The sequence below is a fragment of the Neophocaena asiaeorientalis genome, unplaced genomic scaffold, assembly GCF_003031525.2.
Source record: "Neophocaena asiaeorientalis asiaeorientalis breed wild unplaced genomic scaffold, Neophocaena_asiaeorientalis_V1.1 scaffold423, whole genome shotgun sequence".
In the NCBI taxonomy this organism is placed as follows: domain Eukaryota; kingdom Metazoa; phylum Chordata; class Mammalia; order Artiodactyla; family Phocoenidae; genus Neophocaena; species Neophocaena asiaeorientalis.
In genome coordinates, this window is record NW_020174133.1 from 505,615 (window position 1) to 526,057 (window position 20,443).

The 20,443-nt window shown below is 38.0% G+C and overlaps 1 protein-coding gene across 1 annotated transcript in view; it reads right to left on the bottom strand.

Moving 5' to 3' along the window:
• The window catches only part of SNX4 (sorting nexin 4), a 59,533-nt gene extending 40,122 nt beyond the window's left edge, over positions 1 to 19,411 (bottom strand). Inside the window, exons 1-5 of the mRNA XM_024754766.1 lie at positions 19,252 to 19,411; positions 7,751 to 7,872; positions 2,568 to 2,703; positions 2,341 to 2,490; positions 1,829 to 1,876 (exon numbers count right to left, since the gene is read on the bottom strand). Coding sequence (XP_024610534.1) covers positions 1,829 to 1,876; positions 2,341 to 2,490; positions 2,568 to 2,703; positions 7,751 to 7,872; positions 19,252 to 19,392 — 597 coding nt within the window. The 5' untranslated portion in view covers positions 19,393 to 19,411. The remainder of the gene's footprint in view (positions 1 to 1,828; positions 1,877 to 2,340; positions 2,491 to 2,567; positions 2,704 to 7,750; positions 7,873 to 19,251) is intronic.
• Positions 19,412 to 20,443: the final 1,032 nt, after the last annotated feature.

Genomic DNA, 20,443 nt, shown 5'->3' on the forward strand with positions numbered 1-20,443 from the left:
TTATTCCCTTGTCAGGGAACTAGATCCCACATGCATGCCACAACTAAGAGTTCACATGACACAACTAAGGGGCCGACGAGCCGCAACTGAGAAGCCCGTGAGACACAACTAAGGAGCCCATGGGCCACAATTAAGGAGCCCATGTGCCGCAACTAAGACCCAGCACAACCAAATAAATAAATAAATATTTTTTTAAAAAACCCTGCTTCTTTAAAAATAAGTCCCAATTCCTTGCATGGGTCTCCAAATTCTCCCCATACATTTTATGTCTGGTCCATTTCATTTAAATTCTGACTTTTCAAATTATTGTGTACAGAGTATTACCTTTCAAAGATTTTATGAAAGTGAAACTAAGATTTCACCGTAAGGCTACCCAAATACAAAACATTGTATCTAAACACTTAAATAGCACCTACACACAAGATTCAAAGCACTCCGTAAAGAGCATAGTCTATATGGATGGAGAAATTTAGGAGTTTTCTCAAGGCCACCCAAGTTATGGCCAAAAACTGAGTTAAGGACAAACAACTGATAACCAGTTGCTAAACTAATGACTAAATCAACGATGAAAATTTTTAAAATTTTCTTTTTATATAAAGAGATATCACTAAAAAATATATATTTTAGTTTGCTCTTTTCTTTATTACTGGCTCCTAAGAAATCTTGGACTAGTTCTCAGAAAATTCTATCAAAATATAAATAATTTTTTAAAGTTTAGAGTTATTTCAAACCATCTCTAAACCAAAATTCCAGCATTCTCTCTGAGCACCATAATGAATTATAGCCAAGAAAATACTAATTTTTTCATGTTATCTGCCAACAATATATTTATAAGTTAAAATTGGTTTATGACAGAATTAGATACTTGATTATATTTTCTGTGCAGACAAAAAATTTTCTCTTGTCTTTTTATGTTAAAATTAAAATACCTATATACCAATGCATAAATCTCTAGGGGGTGTTCTTAAAATTACTGTAAAGACATTTTGTTCTTGTCGCCTAGACCTACTGAATTTTGTTACTGCATTATCATGTGAATTGTTGATCAATTTATATATTATATCAATTTATATTACTTTTTCTTCTTACCTATTCAGTTTACACAAGAGATGAAAACTTTAAAAAATCTGCAAGCACCAGTGTTAAATTACTTTTGGGAACAAGAGGGAGAGCAGACTGGAGTTAGGGTGGCCATCTTATGACCAACATGCTCTTTAATTTTTAGATAACAGTTCCATTCCCAGACACTAATTCTAATGACCGAATATGAAAAGCGGTCAAAATCTAATTAGGCCTGTATTACTAACAGATGCTAATACAAAATGAATCCTATGCCCACTCAAAACTGGCCATGTCCCAGTAGACAGAAGAAGCATGACTGATGGTTCATCTTCTAGTCTGCTAAGACTGGAAAACCCAAGATCAATTCTTCAGAAGTGTCTTTCCTATTTAATAGAGTGACCAATTTTGGGGGCACCACTGATAGTGGCAGTGATAAGGACAGAGGGAAGAAAAAAATATACAATGTATAATATGACTAAACTGTGGGAAAAATCTATAGCCTGTACCTAAATTACTGCTTCAAAATCTTCTTTCCCAATAGAACTAAACTCATAAATATGCCCATTATAGTCTCACTATTAACAAAAATTACACCAATCAAAAATACACTGCATTGTTTCTTTAAAAACTTTACCAATGATATTAGATGCAAGGCCAATTTCCAATATTCGCTCATTCAATAAACAGCAAGTACCCATTAAGTGCATGGCACTGTGCTAGGAACTGTAAAGGAATGTAACAAATTATTTCATGCAATTATCCTTACCTTCAGCTGAAATCCGGTTTCATTCACAGTCTCCTTCCAGTTACCTTCCTAAAAATTAAAGTTAATTTTAGATGTCATTGCACAACAGCCCATAGGGAATATTCCAAATTAAATATCTATCGTTCTGTTCTTCTTTCAGGGGAGATGGAAGAGAAAGGTTAAAAAAGAATTCCTTTCACTGCAAAATTAAACATACAATCCAGATTCCAAAAGATTACCAAAGATGGACTCAAGATTTTATAGACCTGGGCTTCAAAAAACTAAAGGCTAATTCTGATACCATTTAAGTGATACCCAAAAGTACCATCTTTAGTATCTTTAAGTATAAAAATGTTAGCCAAAAGAATGATGTAATTTACTTTGGAAATTCAAAACAGAACAAACCACGAAATGCATATAAATTAACAAAGCTGCTCCAAAAGGATCCTTAAGAATAAGCACTCCACGATTTAAAATTTAAAAGATCCCAAGTCAAATGAATTTTTTTAGAAGATTAAATAAAAGAAAAATACCTGTGTTAAAAACAAATAGAAGATTTTGTCTCTACAAAGGATGGGATGTGAAGCAACTCTCAAGAGGAAGTTTTCTAAACCAATTCGACGTCTTTCCACAAAATCCGGGTCCATGTTGTCAGCAGAGAGTTTATGCCAAACAAATTCTGCCTAGATAAACAAAACAACCATGAAGAATAGTCTCAATGCTAAATACTTCTGAACTATACTGCCATTTCACTTCTTACCCTTTTTTCTGGTAAAGGTGGCACAACAATATGCGGATAGTAAACTAAAAGGTAGTTTCTCAACAACTCAAATTCACTATACCGCCTCCATAGTGAGTCTGTTAGGACACTCTGACCATCAATATGTTCAACTGACCTGAAAAAGACAGAATAAGATTTCTAGTGCTTTTTAAAAATACAAATGCATGCACACGACCTCCTTTAAAACTGATAACTCCATTCCTTTAAAACTGATAACTCCATTTACTGAATGAACCAGACACTGAGTAGAGAATTTTTCATGTATTATTTAATCCCTACAACAAACCTGGTGAAGCAGGGATTACTGTCCCCATTTCACAGATGAGGAAGCAGCTGCACAGTATATGCTCTTCCTACAATCACAAAGATCTGTGGGTAGAGCACTCAGATCCATCTGATTCCCAAGCTTTCACTCCTAACCACTTTCTTCTGTTATAGAAAACCTATTTGAACTCAAGAGAAATAGTCATATTAGGAACATTCTAAAAGCCTCAATATAAAATAATTTGGTTAATGTATAACAGCTGGCTTTCCAATATAGTAAAGTCTGGCTTAGCCAGTGTTTCATTAAAGAAAAAGTATTTTTCACTGCCACAATGAGAGAACAACTCCTGCCACAAAGAGGGAATAATATTCATGCCAAAGACGATGACACCAAAAAAACCCTCGATTCAACATTATAAACGAATCAGATGCATCCAAGTACCTGAAAAAACCCACAAAAGCAAAATGTCAATTAACTCTGAAACAGTGGGGAGAAGGGATGTAAAAATTCAATTCTAGTCTTATCTTTAATATAAAGAGCTGCAGGCAATGCCATGTCTCATCCATATAAAAGTTCAAGTTGGGGGAAAGCTGGGTAAAATCATATAAAGAATATTTGAAATTATTTTGACTATTTACAATTTCTGCTAGCATAATCACTGTTAGAAAACATTAGTCTTCTAAACATTATCAGAACCTTCCCATTTTCTAATTGTTTGCTTGAAAATAACTTATAGGCCCTCCAAGAAACATAACCAAAGTGTGCATCTGTACGTTATGGCATAAAGGCACAGAGGCTAAATCAGTCTTAGAATAAAGTAAAGTCTTGAGAAGATATATATACTGTGTCATGCTCAACACAAGCATTTTAATAATAAATAAATAAAATAATTTATTATTTATTATACTTAAAAAATAATTTTTATATTGTTTGCCACTAAATTTATTCATTGCATTATATATTAGAAAAGGAAACATAATAGAAAGGAAACAGAAAAGGAAGCATAATATGAAATTCAAAATGTACAAATGGCTCCCATGGCAAAGATATAGGATTATTAAATCATAATTCATTTTAAAGAGTTGACCTAACCATTAGCTATGACTAATACTATTCTAATTCCGATTTTCAACTTCAGCTGAAAAAATATCTTAGGTTAATATCAAGTTTCAAATTATTTAAAATCATGACCAACAGAACCCACATCTTGCTAATAAGCAAATAAATATAGCCTATAAGCAGTACACCTAAAGGTTGTTAGAAGATCTTTTACAAGTTGATTTTGTTTTTTGTTTTGTTTTAAAGGCCACAAAAGGCAGGGTCTAACAACTGGAAACACCTAAAAGCATAGGGAAGACTTTCTTTGGACCACAAAACTACCCCATTTATCCAATCATTTAACAAATACTTAATAGCACATAATTGGTTTTACATGCAACATTTAATTTAACCCTCACAATAAAGTAGATAGGATCATCAGCCCTGTTTTACAAATTAGAGGAATTAAGTGAAGACATCATATAGCCTCCCAAGACAATGAGGAATTCTTACCTATTACTATGTACAGTATACTTTATTTTAAAAGGGTTCATACTCTATGAACAGGAAAGCATAAACACCTCTGGAGAAATTAAAATCAATGACTTTAGCCTTATTCATTCTTAGCCTATTAAACTGTAACACTATAGGCAATTGCTAAATGGACTTTCTACTTGTGTCCAAAGAGTAGGTAGATAAGCTATATGTTAAAGTTCAACTTTTAGTCAATATCAAGGCTCAATAATACTCATATTGTCCAAGACTATCTGAATAATACTGAATTACAGCAAGAATCCTTCATGATTAAATTAATAAATTCCAGGGTTCTGTGGTTGTTGAAGGAAAGTTAGCCTTAGGGGTACAGTACTTTCAAAATAATCTATCTAAAAGCAGTGTTTCTCAAAGTGGATATGTACATGATGTGGGGTAGGCAAGAATTTAAGAGAGGGAAAACACAAATCATAAAAGAAAAAAGACAGATAAATTTAACTATCTTAAAATGTAAAGCCTTTATACGTGATAAAACTATGGTCCATCTGCTTCAAAAACACCTGGAATTTTGCTTAAAATGTGTCAATTCCTGGACCCCACCCAAAACTCTGCAGCTTAACAAAATTTCCAAGTGATTCCTATACATTTTAAAGTTTGAGAATCACTGTTTTAAAATAAATGAAATACAATTGTGAAAGTCAACTCAATAATCCTTTTGTGCACCACACATTTACTGATGATCCACTTAAATATTTATCCAGAGTCTAGCTATATTACTCGTGTATGGTCACTTCTAACTCCAAGTTTCAAATTATTATACTCTGTTCATTTCAGTCAAGAGTAAACTATAAATCATTCCAGATTATTCAAATCAAGTCTCTTCCAGCAGTAAAACTAGTCAACAGCTAATTTCATTGTTCAATTGGGTGAAGAAATAGGCACATACTAAAAATGTCCTTTTTCAGCGAGCCACAACTAAGAAGCCCACGAGCCACAACTAAGGAGCCTGCTTCCCGCAACTAAGGAGCCTGCCTGCCGCAACTAAGAGACCCGGGGCAACCAAATAAATAAATAAAATAGAATAAAATAAAAATATCCTTTACAGTTTTAAATTTAAGAATTTACTTAGAAAGTTAGAGCCACGAATTTCTAAAGTATGATTTATTTATTTATTTATTTAGGCTGCACTGGGCCTTAGTTGCGGCATGCAGGCTCTTTAGTTGCGGCATGCAGAATCTTTAGTTGTGGCATGCAAACTCTTAGTTGCAGCATGACTGTGGGATCTAGGTCTCTGACCAGGGATCAAACCTGGGCCCCCTGCATTGGGAGCTCAGAGTGTTAGCCACTAGACCACCAGGGCAGTCCCCTAAAGTATGATTTTTTAAAGTGGCTAATTTAACTTAAAAAAAAAACTCTCTCATGGGACCATAATTTTTTTTAATTACCTTAAAAAATCTCTCTGATACATACATGTATATATGCATGCCCCAAAACAATCTATTTTTTAAAAGACCCACCTTAGTTCTTTTCCCCAAATTCCTATCATACACAAATTTTCTCTTCTTTTTGGAAGATTCTTTTTTTCTTTTCTTGTTTTGTTTTCGTTGCTTGTTGTGTGTGTATGTATGTGTGTGTGTAAGAAGGAAGACTATAGTTAAAGAAAGGATTACCAGAATTATTTGTAAACTAAATAACCTTCACCATGATTTTAACTTTCATTTTGGGTAGAACCACAGACCTGGAGAAAACCCTGAAAATGGCACAGGGTTCAGCCCTAAGGCTAGTTTGGTGACGGTGTGGTAAAGCCAATGAAAATGACTAAAAAAAAACTTTTAATGTATTCATATTAAAACATGGTTGTAACACTTTATCAACTAGGTCTGGTAGTTCTATTGTTTTATTTTAGAAGTTATCAGAAAGTTCTCTCATATCTACTTGTTTTATTTATTTATTTATTTATTTTTTTCCTGCTGTGCCACACAGCATGCAGGATCTTAGTTCCCTGACCAGGGTTCAAACCCACACACCCTGCACCAGAAGCAGGGAGTCTTAACCACTGGACTGCCAGGGAAGTCCCTCTACTTGTTTTATTTATTTATTCAAATAGATTTATTTATTTATTTATTTTTGCCTGTGTTGGGTCTTCATTGCTGCACACAGGCTTTCTTTAGTTGAGGTGAGCGGGGGCTACTCTTCATCGCGGTGCGCAGGCTTCTCATTGTGGTGGCTTCTCTTTGTTGTGGAGCACGGGCTCCAGGCATGCGGGCTTCGGGAGTTGTGGCACACAGGCTCAGTAGTTGTGTCTCGCAGCTCTAGAGCACAGGCTCAGTAGTTACGGCACATGGGTCCAGCCTCTCTGCGGCGTGTGGGATCTTCCCGAACCAGGGCTCGAACCCATGTCTCCTGCACCGGCAGGTGGATTCTTAACCACTGCACCACCAGGCAAGACCTCCCTCTACTTGCTTTAATTGAAAGTATTTCTGCTCAGTCCACAGAGAGAAGACCTTGTCAGTATAGTCTTTACATAAACTGTTTATAATTGGCAAAATAAATTGAGTCTTCCCTTGCTTTGCTCTAGACAAAACAATCTAATTCCTTTAACTTCTTCCTTATGAGGTAAGACTTTTCTGGTGAGTTGTGATTACACCATGAGCTACTTTATCTTCTTCCTTTTTTTTTTCGATTACACCATGATTTATTTTATCTTTTCAATTTTACCCCAAGGTCTAAAGCTCCAGTCTCAATCAATTTTTAACTGACTTTAATTTCTCACCAAAAAAAAAAAAAAAAAACGATTAAAAATGAATTCCTTGGGAGTCCAGTGGTTAGGACTCCATGCTTCCACTGCAGGGGTCATGGGTTCCATCCCTGGTCAGGGAACTAAGGTCCTCCTGCATGCTGCACAGCTGGCAGGGGCAAAGGGGGGATTTTAATTTCTCTGTAACTCCCAACTCTCCTAAACTGACTTAGACTGTATTCTCTCCTCCTAGACGTCTTTGTTAACCATCTCCACTTACTTAAGTCCGCTTAATACTTCATATATCTCTGAGAACCTGGTAACTTTTCCCCAAATCACAAAAGGGTTGTATCTAACAACAAGAACTCCACTAAAGCATGTGTCAAGTAACATTCCAGATCCCAAAAGTATTCCAATAACCTTCCCTCTCCCTCCAAAACAAGTACATTAGAACTTAGCTACTAAGAGTACCAGAGTAAAAGACACACCTGTTAACCTGTTAAAAAGTAAAACAGCAAAAATCCCTAAAAAGACAATGACCTGTAAACAATTCCATTATACAACAGAATTTGCATCAATAGCTACCAAAGCTTTTTCTATCTAAACCTAGGCCTAATTCTCATCACTCACCTTGTTTCAATGAGGTAAGCAGTATATGTTTCTTGCATGTTCATGGCATTCCTCCCAGTTCGCTTTTCTGCTTCTGAAACACTAATTTCTATCTTCTTCAACCAAAAATTATTTTCCATCATCTGAATAAAAATAATGGAAGAACAACAACAAAAAACCTTTAAAATTATATTGAAAACACCCTAGCTATTTTAATAAAATCCATTATTAGTACATATTTCGGGCTACTTTTTTATATCTCTTAAGTTGCTAGGGGTTGCTAAATGATATCAGCAAATGCCATGCCTCTTTTTATCAGCATACTGTAGCACATTAAACTTTTCCAGAAGCTATTTTAACAAGTGCCATATTAATTATTAAAATGTAGGCAAGATTATAAGAAAAAAAATTAAGATAAAATGTAGACATTTCACACAGTAACCAAGAATAAACCTATACAGAAATACACATGAAAAAAATCTAAAAATACTATATACAAAGACAAATGATGCTCAATACTGATATTTAATCTGTTTTTAATATTTATTTATTTATTTGGCTGCGTCGGGTCTTCATTGAGCCACGTGGGATCTTTTGTTGAGGTGCTCATTGTGGCGTGCAGGCCCTTCCTTGAGGTGCATGGGCTCTTCCTTACGATGCACAGGCTTCTCTCTAGTTTTGCTCTCTCGTTGTCGCGTGGGCTCCAGAGCACGTGGGCTCTGTAGTTTGCAGCATGCAGGCTAAGTTGAGGTGCGCAAGCTCAGCAGTTGTGGCGCACAGGCTTAGTTGCCCTGCGTCCCCTGTACTGGAAGGCAGACTCTTTACCACTGGACCACGAGGGAAGTCCCTGATATCTAATCTTTTTATTTTACCAAAGGCAAATCTCTATCTCAAATATAAAATACTACATATATGGCAAAATGTGAGATTTTTAGCAGGCAGGTTAAAAAAAAAAAGCAGGAGTTGTCACATATTTAACCATAAATTTGCCTAAACTTTTTTTTTTTTAATTTATTTTTGGCTGTATTGGGTCTTCATTGCTGTGTGCAGGCTTTCTCTAGTTGCAGCGAGCAGGCGCTACTCTTTGTTGCAGTGCCCGGACTTCTCACTGAGGTGGCTTCTCTTTGTTGCGGATCATGGGCTCTAGGTGCGCGGGCTTCAGCAGTTGTGGCATACAGGCTCAGTAGTTGGGGTGCACAGGCTCAGTTGCTCCATGGCATGTGGGAGCTTCCTGGACCAGGGCTCAAACCCATGTCCCCTGCATTGGCAGGTGGATTCTTAACCACTGCACCACCAGGGAAGTCCCTGCCTAAACTTCTTGGCAGTGATTAACAGGCTCCACTGTGAGAAAGCAGGTTTTCCTATTTTATTTTTAAATATTGCTTTTATTTATTTATTCATTTTTTTATTGAAGTATAGTTGATTCACAAACTTGTTTTAGTTTCTGGTGTACAGCAAAGTGATTCAGTTATATATATATTCTTTTTCATACTCTTTTCCACTATGGTTTATTAGAGAATAATGAATATAGTTCCCTGTGCTATATACAGTAGGACCTTGTTTATCTGAGACAGCAGGTTTTATCAACAGGAGACTTCTTTCTTTTCTGCTAGATCATCCCAAGGTCTGTATCAAAGCACCGAAGAAAATGACAAAGACATCACAGGTGGTTCACAGGCTTTTTCTGTAGGAAGTGTGCCACTGAAGAAGGGTCTTGAATATATCCAAAGTAACTCCAAATTAAACAAGAAAGACACAGTGAGACCATGCGATAACTGCTATGCTTTGGTTTTTTTCTCCCTTGCTCACTTTTAAAGTTCAGTTGGTTTTAATTAAAAACTCTGTACTATATTATAACTGGGGTTAGTCTGTGAAGAAGAGATATAAGTCAAAAGATGGATACACCAAAAGTTTAAAGAAAAAGATGCATGCAGTAAAACCCATGATGATACTCTATACAGAAAATTAAACCTGTGTACTATGAAGAGAAAATAAGCTATGTGACAGTACACAAAATTAAATCAGTGATGAATAAAGATGACACACTTAGGATGTACCGCCAAAAATGTTAAAGAAAAATGGAGGAGGTAAAAATGCTAAAATTAGGACAGAGAAGAGCCAACCCAAAACAGAACAAAAACGAAAACAAAAACCACTCTGCTGTCAAACAAGACACTTTTATAAAATATAAGTTTTATGTTTATGTACTAAAAGAGAAAATAAGACAGGAGAAAATCATTCAATTAAAAGAAAGCTCAAAAAATTACATAAGCACAAACCACTCAACGTCAGGGTTATGAAGCCCTCACTGGTTGAGATTATACATATAAAAAATTTGGGCCCACAGCCAAGCACTGATTTACCATCACGTACTCCAGTGAAAAATTCTCTGAACTCTGGAAGCACATAACTGATAAAGCAAGTTATTTCCCAGCCAAAAATATAATGCATGTGAGTCATAAATTTACCCCATTATGCCATCCAATTACACAGAAGGAAAAAATAAAAGAATAAAATCAACTATCATAAAAACTAAAGACTGGCATACAAAAATACCAGCACGGTTTGGGAGATGATATAAAATTGCTTATCCTGTCCTACTAAAGTACAAACAATGCCAAGAATAACACAACTAATACCATAATTGTTAAAAGGACACATTCAAAATATTGAGAAATGGATAAACTTGGTAACTGGAAGATGGGACCGGGACTGTGTTTTAAAGAGAGACATAATATATTATTTTTTTTAATTGAAGTATAGTTGATTTATAATGTGTGCTAGTGAGACATGACATTTTAGATGTATTAAAAGTGGACTTCTCATTAAAGAACATCACTAAAGAGTGATGCTACACTCACATCCTACACTTACATTCAAAGGAATAACATCCCAAATGTAGATGCTTGATATGCGAATCACTACTTTCTACCTAACTTAAGACCAAATAAATATAGAAGATGGACATATTTAAAAGGCTGATGAAATTCTTTATTTTCAATTCAGTGAGTAAAAATGAATATAATCTACTTTAAGTTTTAAAAATGTTGCAAACAGTGAAACAGTACAAGCAAGCATAAAACAGATAACAGTGATAAAAGGAACAATAAGAAATTATTAATTCAATAACTGAATATTTACTGAGTATCTATCAATACAATGACAGTCCTTAGGAATGGGAAGATAACTGGGAAAAGGTGCCTGAGTTCAGTGGTTCACTGCTTGCCTGAGGAATTCTCACCATCTAGTAGCTAATGTTCATCTGTGGCGTCCTTTAGGATTAAAGACAAAATGAAGACAAATGACAACCTTAATATAACAACTTTCAGGACTGTAGATGAAAAGAGTTGGTGTATCTATAGCACTCATTTAGTTAATCTTATTTAAATCACACAAGAAAGAAAAGATATCACATTCATTGTTATACTACAAATTATGGGGAAAAGATAAAATTAAAACAGTCCAAAAAACAAAAAACAGGCAGATGGAGATGAGCATGGAGCTAACTCAGAAGAATAAGAATGCAAAGAAAGAAAAATAAATAGCAAAAAATAAAATAGAATTCTAGGCTGTAAAACTGACACTGCAAAAAAATCAAAACAGTAAGATGGTAAGCTCTCCCAAAATGGTAATGAAAAAAAGACCCACAAAAAGTGAAAATGATGAAAGATGATTTTAAAAAAAGGAAAACTAAGAACCAATGCTTAAATAATAGAAGTTCTTGAAGAAGAAATCAGAAGAAACAGAACAGAGATAATAATCTGTATAACTAAAAAGGAAACCAAAAAAAATCCTTTCTGGATTGAAAAAATTTTTTCTACAGCTCCAAACTGAAAGGCATGTGGTCCACGTATAATGATTTAGAAAATTAAATATCTTCAGCATACAGAAAAAAATCCTAGACCATTCCAATAGATGCAGAAAAAGCTTTCAACAAAATTCAATACCCACTTATGATAAAAATCCTCCAGAATGTAGGCAGAGAGGGAACCTCCCTCAACAAAATAAAGGCCATATATGACAAACCCACAGCAAACATAGTTCTCAATGGTGATTTAAAAAACTAAAAATATGGGCTTGCCCGGTGGCACAGTGGTTGAGAGTCCGCCTGCCGATGCAGGGGACACAGGTTCATGCCCCCGTCCGGGAAGATCCCACATGCTGCGGAGCGGCTGGGCCCGTGAGCCATGACCACTGAGCCTGCGCGTCCGGAGCCTGTGCTCCACAATGGGAGAGGCCACCACAGCAGTGAGAGGCCCGCGTACTGCAAAAAAAAAAAAAACTAAAAATAGAACTACCACACGACCCAGCAATCCTAGTACTGGGCATATACCCTGAGAAAACCATAATTAAATAAGAGTCATGTACCAGAATGTTCACTGCATCTTTATTTACAATAGCCAGGACATGGAAGCAACCTAAGTAGAAGATTAAGGCAGAAAAATAAAAAACAAGACCACTATAAAAGAATAAAGACCAGATTTGTCCTAGATTTCACAATAATAAAGTCCAAATGACAAAGAAGCATCACGCATACAGGACATGCTTGAAATATTATAAAACATACTAACATACTGTTCCTTTAAAAATACTTTACCCCAGCAGGGTTTTTTTTTGTAGAAGCTGATACTCTGTTCCTAAAACTTATAAGGAAATACAAAGGACCTAGAATAGCCAAAACAATTTTGAAAAATAACAAGTTGCAGGACCTACACTATTCAAAATTTATTGAAAAGCTAAACTAATCAAGACAGTGAGGTATTGGCAGGACAGACATAGAGATCAATGGGTCAATGCAGCAGAACTGAGAATCCAGAAATAAACCCTTACATTTGAGATCAACTGATTTTAATAAACACACCAAGGCAAGTCAACAGCGAATGGAGAGTCTTTTCAACATACAGTGCAGGGACAACTGAATAGCCACAGGCAAAAAAAAAAAAAAAAGTAGACCCTTTACTCACACAGTACACAGAAATTAACTCAAAATGGCTTACGTACTCAGATATAAAAGCTAAAACTGGGCAATTCCCTGGTGGTCCAGTGGTTAGGACTCTGCACTTTCGCTGTCGAGGGCCCAGGTTCAATCCCTGGTCGGGGAACTAAGATCCTGCAAGCTGCTCGGCATGGCCAAAAAAAAAAACCTAAAACTGAAATTTCTAGAAGAAAACAAAGGGGAAAATCATCGTGATCTTGGGATAAACAAAGAGTTCTCAGATACAATACCAAAACAACAACCTATAAAAGAAAAAAAATTGATATACTGGACTTTGTCAAAATTAAAAATTTTTGCTCTTGTAAAGACACCATTAAGAAAAAGAAAAAAGCCACAGCCTAGGGGGGGAAAGAATCTCATTAACTGATTAAAAAAAGAAAAAACTTGTATCCAGAATACCTGAACAACACGTATATACAACTCAGTAAAAAGGAAAACCACCCAATTGTAAAATAAGCAAAAGATCTGAATAAAATTTCACCAGAGAAGACATACAAATGGCAATAAGCACATGAGAAGATGCTCAACACCAGGAGTCATTAGAAAAATGCAAATTAAAACCACTTCACACCCACTAGAATGGCCAAAATCAGAAAGATAGACAATGCCAAGTGCTGGCAAGGATGTGGAGAAATGTGAGCCTCATAATTGCTGGTGGTAGTGCTAAATGGTACAGCCACTTTGGAAAACAGTGGCAGTTTCTTAAAAAGTAAACATAAACTTACCATATAACCCAGCAATTACGCTCCTACAAGTCTAACTCAAGAGAACTGTAAACATATATCCCCACAAAGACTTGCACAGGAATAAATATTCATCATAGCAGTAATATTCATAATAGCTAAAAACTGAAAATAACCCCACTTCCATCAAATGGTGAATACACAAAATGTGATGTATCTATACAATCGAATATTATTCAGTAACAAAAAGAAATGACTAATACATGCTATAATATGGATGAACCTCAAAAACATAAGAAGGCAGACTCAAAAGACAACAGAGTGTATGATTCCATTTATATGAAATACCCAAAAGACAAATTAATAAAGAAAGCAGACAGTGGTTGCCTAGGGCTAAGGGTGGGAAGGGGGATTAACTACAAAGGGGAATGAAGGAATTTGGGGGAATGACAGAAATGTTCTAAAACTAGGTTGCAGTGATGGTTGTGCAACTCTGCAAATTTACTAAAAATTACTGAATTTATATACTTATAATGGCTGAATTTTACGGTATATAAACTATACCTTAATAAAGTTTAAAAAATAAAATAAAATCCATGAGTCCATAATGAAACAGACAAATAAAGAGAAATTTTGATGAGGAACAAGATATTTTCATAGTTTCAAAGTATGTCCCCACAAAAAGAGATCAGATTTGTGGTACCAGAGGCGAGGTATGGGGGGAAAAAGAACTGGATGAAAGCAGTCAAAAGGTACAAACTTCCAGTTATAAGATAAATAAGTACTACAGATGGAATATACAACATGATAAATATAATTAACACTGCTGTATGTTATTTATGAGGGTTGTTTTCTTTTCTCTTTTTGGTTGCGTTGGGTCTTCCTTGCTGCACGTGGGCTTTCTCTAGTTGCTGCAAGCAGCGGCTTCTCTTGTTGCGGAGCACAGCCTCTAAGCACACTGGCTTCCGTAATTGCAGCATGCAGGCTCAGTAGTTGCAGCATGTGGGCCCCTAGAGTGCATGGGCTTCAGTAGTTGTGGCGGGTGGGCTCAGTAGTTGTGGCTCACGGGCTTAGTTGCTCTGCGGCATGTGGGATCTTCCCAGACCAGGGCTCAAACCCGGGTCCCTTGCATTGGCAGGCAGATCCTTAACCACCGCGCCACCAGAGAAGCCCCTATGAGAGTCGTTAAGAGAGTAAATCCTTTGAGTTCTCATCACAAGAAAAAAAAAATTCTTTTCTATTTATTAAATTTTCTATCTATATGAGCTGATCGATGTTCATTTCATGAATACTGCAAGTCAAATCATTATGCTGTATGCCTTAAACATATATAGTGCTGTATGCCAATTATATCTCAATAAAACTGGAAGAAAAAAAATTATGTCCACAAAAAATTAATTACAAAGGGAAAAAGAGTAACTTTATATTGGAGAAGACTGGCAGAAAAAGTGACCAAATCTAATCGTGTGCAGACTGGTAAGAAGCAATTAGAAGAACACAGCATCACTTTAGTGGCAATTTCTGCCAAAGCAGCATAACCTGAATTTAATCATGAGAAAACATCAGGCAAACCCAAACTGAAGGGACTTCCCTGGTGGCGCAGTGGTTGAGAATCCGCCTGCCAATGCAAGAGACACGGGTTCGAGCCCTGGTCCGGGAAGATCCCACATGCCGCAGAGCAACTAAGCCCATGTGCCACAACTACTGAGCCTGCGCTCTAGAGCACGCAAGCCACAACTACTGAGCCCATGCGCCACAACTACTGAAGCCCGCGTGCCTAGAGCCCATGCTCCGCAACAAGAGAAGCCACTGCACTGCAACGAAGAGCAGCCCTCACTCGCCGCAACTCGAGAAAGCCCACACACAGCAACAAAGACCCAATGCAGCCAAAAATAATAATAATAATTAATTAATTAATTAAAAAAAGAAAAAGAAGAGAGAAATATAAGAGGGCACTACGTGAAGTAATGATTAAGTATTGTTTCCTGAAACAACGCTTATGTATACAAGTATATGTATACTGACTATGACTAAAAATGTATTTTGTACTGTGAGTCGCCTTCAAAAAAATCTGAGAGCTGCCAAGGTAGAAAATGAGGAAAACATTCTTGAGAATGACTTAATTATCTGCTACTGAACTGATAAATTCTGTAACTATGCCTATACATTTTCTTTTCCTTTTTCATGTTATCTTCACCCACAAACGCTCATCTTCACCCACAAACGCCCCAAACCTTCCCCACAGTTCTGGCCTCCTCCACTCAGCTCTGTGCTGCCAATCTGTGAAGGTGCTAATTGTGTATAGGCATTTTCAAGCATCGGTTGCTTGCCGTGACCAGCACTGCTAGGCCTAGACCCCTCTCCCTACAAAAATCATTATGCATCCCTTAGGCAGTGGTTCTTCTCTGAGCAAATACTGTTAACTGCCAACTCAATGGAATCTTCCAGCCTAAAAAAGTATTTTTACATCCATTCCCTTGCTATTTCCTCTCTCTTCTGCCAGGACTAATTACTACTCTCTTGGAGACTGAATTCATCTCTCATTTTTCATATTCTAAACTACTTTAAATAAAACTGACAATACTTAAAAAAAAATATACTCTTCCTTATAAGGAAAAAGTATGAAAAGAAAGGAGACTTCTAATTAGACAATGGAAAGGAAGAGGATGAAGACTCACAGAAAGAAAAATAAGAGAATACAGAAAAAGAGTTTACAACAGAATTTAAAGAATCTTAATTAGTGACGTTTAAAACCAGAAAAGATTTGCAACCCTTAGACAGTGCTTCTTTCCACTACCCCTAGGTGTAGGGCAACTGGTACAATTTCCTCTCCAACCAAAATGTGCAGTCAAAAATAAGGCTGATGAGGCTTTTTGCCATCTCTGCCCACTATCTGCATAGGTATCTTTGTGGTGAAAAACTGATTGATAAATCAACACATCGTTTACACCTCTTTTTCTTCTTAACATAACAACTTAATCTTAACTAAAGGAAAAAATTTTAAGTACAGTATTTTACAATTTACAAGACTATTTTTAACTTTTTTTTTTGGAATGAAGCTGCATGCCTTAATGAACAAGGCACTGATATCAACACCAGGCAGACCTGGTCTCAAATCCCAGCCATGCCACTGACTAGCTTGTGACTTTGGCCAAATCACTTCTCTCTGTGCCTCTGCTTCCTCATCTTTATATGTCTTTTGGGGGTTAATTTCTGAAAATTAAATGAAAAGTAGAGCCTTACTGTGCCTAGCACAAACAACAAATGTAACTTACATGTCTGCCCAGACCACATTCCTATCTACCAGTAACAGTAGCAGCCTGGCTGTGGTTACTGCAATACTTCTCAACTGGGGATGGACTGGAGTGGAAGAGGGGATAGGAAGAGGGACGAGCAGACCTTCTAAGGAGGAGACTGGGGAATCTTTTAGGAGGAGGAACAACGTACACAGTGCATGTGAATGTGTGTTTTTAAACTCCTGGTGATTCTGAAATATTTGTCCAAATGGCTTATATCTCTATAAATTACTAAATTACAGAGTTGTTTGAGGAACTCTTAAGTTTGGGCAATAATGAATGGTCTCCTGCAACACATGTTTACTGAAGAGTCAGGTAATACTGCGTAACTACAACTTTTACTGTACAATTGCATATTTGGGTTTTCAAATATCTTAAACTGAACACATAGGTTTTTTTTAATGAGATATTTATAAACACTTTTAAATAAACATAAATGGATTTTATATTATAGTTGCAACTTCATATTAGTTAATTAAGTATCCAAAGGCTTTCACAAAAAAATTACCAAAATGTTCATCATGAGTCATAATCAAAATTAAACTCATGATGTAGCTAACAAAATATATGACTCTTACCTTTGGAAACAATCTAAAATTGCTTTAACACATATCCACAAGATTGGCAAATAATTTAAAGTCTGAAAATATTAAGTGTTGATAAGGACAGAGAGCATGAGGCACTACCAATGGGAACACAAATTGGTATATTCACTCTAAAAAACAATTTGGCACTACCTACTACCCTATATCCTATGCTACCACCCTATAATCCAGCAATTCCACTGTTAAGTTTATATGAGACATTTGCACCAAGAATATGCAGGAAGAAGTTCATGGTAGTAGTAACTTAGAAATAGCAAGAATCTTGTAACAACGCCAGTGTCTGTAAACAGAAGAAAAGAGAAATCAACTATAGAATATCTATAAAATGGCATACTAAAGAGCCATGAGTATAAATGAACTAAGCTACATTTTCAATGAATCCCCAAAACATTATAGAGCAAAGAAAGGAAGTCATAGTAAAACTAGTCCACTTATGTAAATTTCAAAATCAAGTAAAACTAAACAACATATTGTTTAGGGACACTTACCATAAGATTGTCTTTAAAAAGCTAGAGAATTGTTAATACAAAATTCAGAATATAGATTACTTCTGTGGTGGAGGGAGTGGATGTAACCCAGGAGAATATATGGAGGCTTCAAAGGAACTGATAATTATTTTGTGAGACCCTTCTCTGCATTAATGGTATACTTCACGATAAAAGTTCCTTCCTTCCTTCCTCCCTCCCTCCCTCCCTCCCTTCTTTTCTTTTTAAGAGAACAGAAAAACTAAGTCACAGATGGGAATCTTCATTAAAAAAGCAAATCATTTAAGAGCCAAGTTTATGCACTACAGAATACACACACTTTTCTCACATTTCGTATGAGATACTGACTTCTCCACAAATAATTCTAGAATTTGGGAAGAAATTAAATGAAAAACTTAAAATTCACCCATAAAAGTCTTCATGCTATCCTATATATCTCGACATTTCCCCCAAGTAGGCAAAACGTTCAACTCCAATGTTGAAGTTCCTAGCTAGTTAAGTCTTTCTAGCTTCAGTCAGCAAACAACTTTAACTTTTCTTTATCCATTGACCATAAGGATGGGCAGTTTTGCATTAGCACTAACACCTGTTTCAGAAAAAAAGAAGCAAAATGGACGAGCAATGCACACTCTGATTAGGGTGGTCTGATGAGAAGTACTCCACTGAGTTTCTGAATCGCTTCAGTTCAACCTGGTCTACTCATCCTGCATTATGCATGAAAACACTTCGGAATGAAAGCAATTACAAATATAAACTGATGCATTTTCTCCTTTCCTCAAGCAAATGAAAATCACTAATTACCAAAGGAGCTTCTCAAAGCAGATACATGGGATATCCATGACATGTCTCCACTGGGAGATACAGCACCGACCCCAAATGAAGAAATTACAGTCAAACAAGGAGTTTTCTTTTAAATCTTTTTCACTTGTACTTTTTCATGACTCTAACACTTTGCTCCATCTCCTGATGGTGACACCAAGCCAACCACCCTTACTGCCCCAGACTTGTTCTGCAAGTCCCCCATTCTCTCCCTTCTCAAACACCGCTGCCACTGCCCACGGTGCCTCCGTTAAGCCTTCTCCGCACAACCCCTTACAAGATGCCAGAAACATCTGCGTTCCTCTTCAGGTCCAAACTCCCAGGCTCCCCGACCCTGAAAACCGCACCTACGCCAGCCTGGCGCTTCCCGGGCCCCATCTCCACGCCCGCCGAGCCGCACCCACAGAAAGCCCTCCGCCGCGCCCCCTTCACCCTTCCCGTGGTCCTGCAGCGCCCGGCGCTCGCCCCCTACTCAGAACCCCCACTCTGCACCCGTGGCCCGACTTTTCCACCCCGCTTCCCAGTCACCGCGGGGCCTCTCGGCCGAGCCCACCGGCCCCGGCCAGGCTAGACCAGCCCAGCCTTGCCCGCTAGGCCCCGACCCAGGCCGGGCGACCTCTGCCGCCTCTTCTCCTCACCGTGCCGTCCCCGGGGCCCTCGTCCCGGGCCCCCTCCGCTTCCTCACCGACCGCAGACTCCAGCCCAGCGTCAGGGTGGCCCAGCGGCTCTAGGGTCGCAGGCTGCAAACGCCGCTCGGGGTCGGGAACCGCCTGCTCCATAGCTGCGGTTCGGCACGGCGGACACAGTGCGCTTGCGCCGCCTCGCCTAGCCGAGCCCGCCCCTCCACCCGCGGCCGCTGCCAGGCCCCGCCCCCTAGGCATGCGGCCTCCCCACCTGGCCTGGCCTCGCTCGCGGCTGCCGCTGAGGCAGAGAGGGCTCCTGGGTGAGGGCTGAAATTGGGGATCGGGCTAGGAAAGAAGGGCGGACCTACAAGGGAAGTGGTCAGCTGCTAAGCCAGGAGACCCAGGAATCCGGGAGAACTGGTTGAGAGAGAGAAAGTCAAGAGGAAGGTTAAGATCAGAGTAGGTACTGGAACCATTCAGGTCGGTGATCACATAAAGAAAAATTGAAACTCAAAAGAAATCGGAGGTTGGGACTTCCCTGGTGGCACAGTGGTTAAGAATCCGCCTGCCAGCGCAGGGGACACGAGTTTGAGCCCTGGTCCGAGCAACTAAGTCCGTGAGCCACAACTACTGAGCCTGCGTTCTAGAGCCTGTGAGCCACAACTACTTAGACCTTGTGCCACTACTACTGAAGCCCGCCCGCCTAGAGCCGGGGCTGGGCAACAAGAGAAGCCACTGCAATGAGAAGCCCGCACACCGCAAAGAGTGTGATAGTAGCCCCTGATCGTGGCAACTAGAGAAAGCCCGGGCAGCAGAAAAGACCCAACGCAGCCAAAAATAAATAAATAAAAAAGAAATTGAAGGTTGCAATCTGACGTCTCCCTCTTGGCCTCTATCTTGCCTGCCATTATTTTTTCCATTCCTCGCTCCACCTACCCCCGCAACACACCCGGAAAGATCCGAGCCGCATAAATTGTCAGCAGGTTGAGTAACACAATTAGCAAAAGGTAACGCTTTTAAGTGTTTGAGAAAAGTTAAGCACTTGGCTGAAGCCATACTTGAGTTCTATTTTAAGTGTTTCTTGCAGCCCTGGAGATATCTGATAATTTTCTACAAACACCTCAGTTGAATTTTCGAACCTGCTTCCTAGACAAGCATTCACTATGGTACCCTGATGGGAAGCACTCACTGGGTGTACCAGACTGTG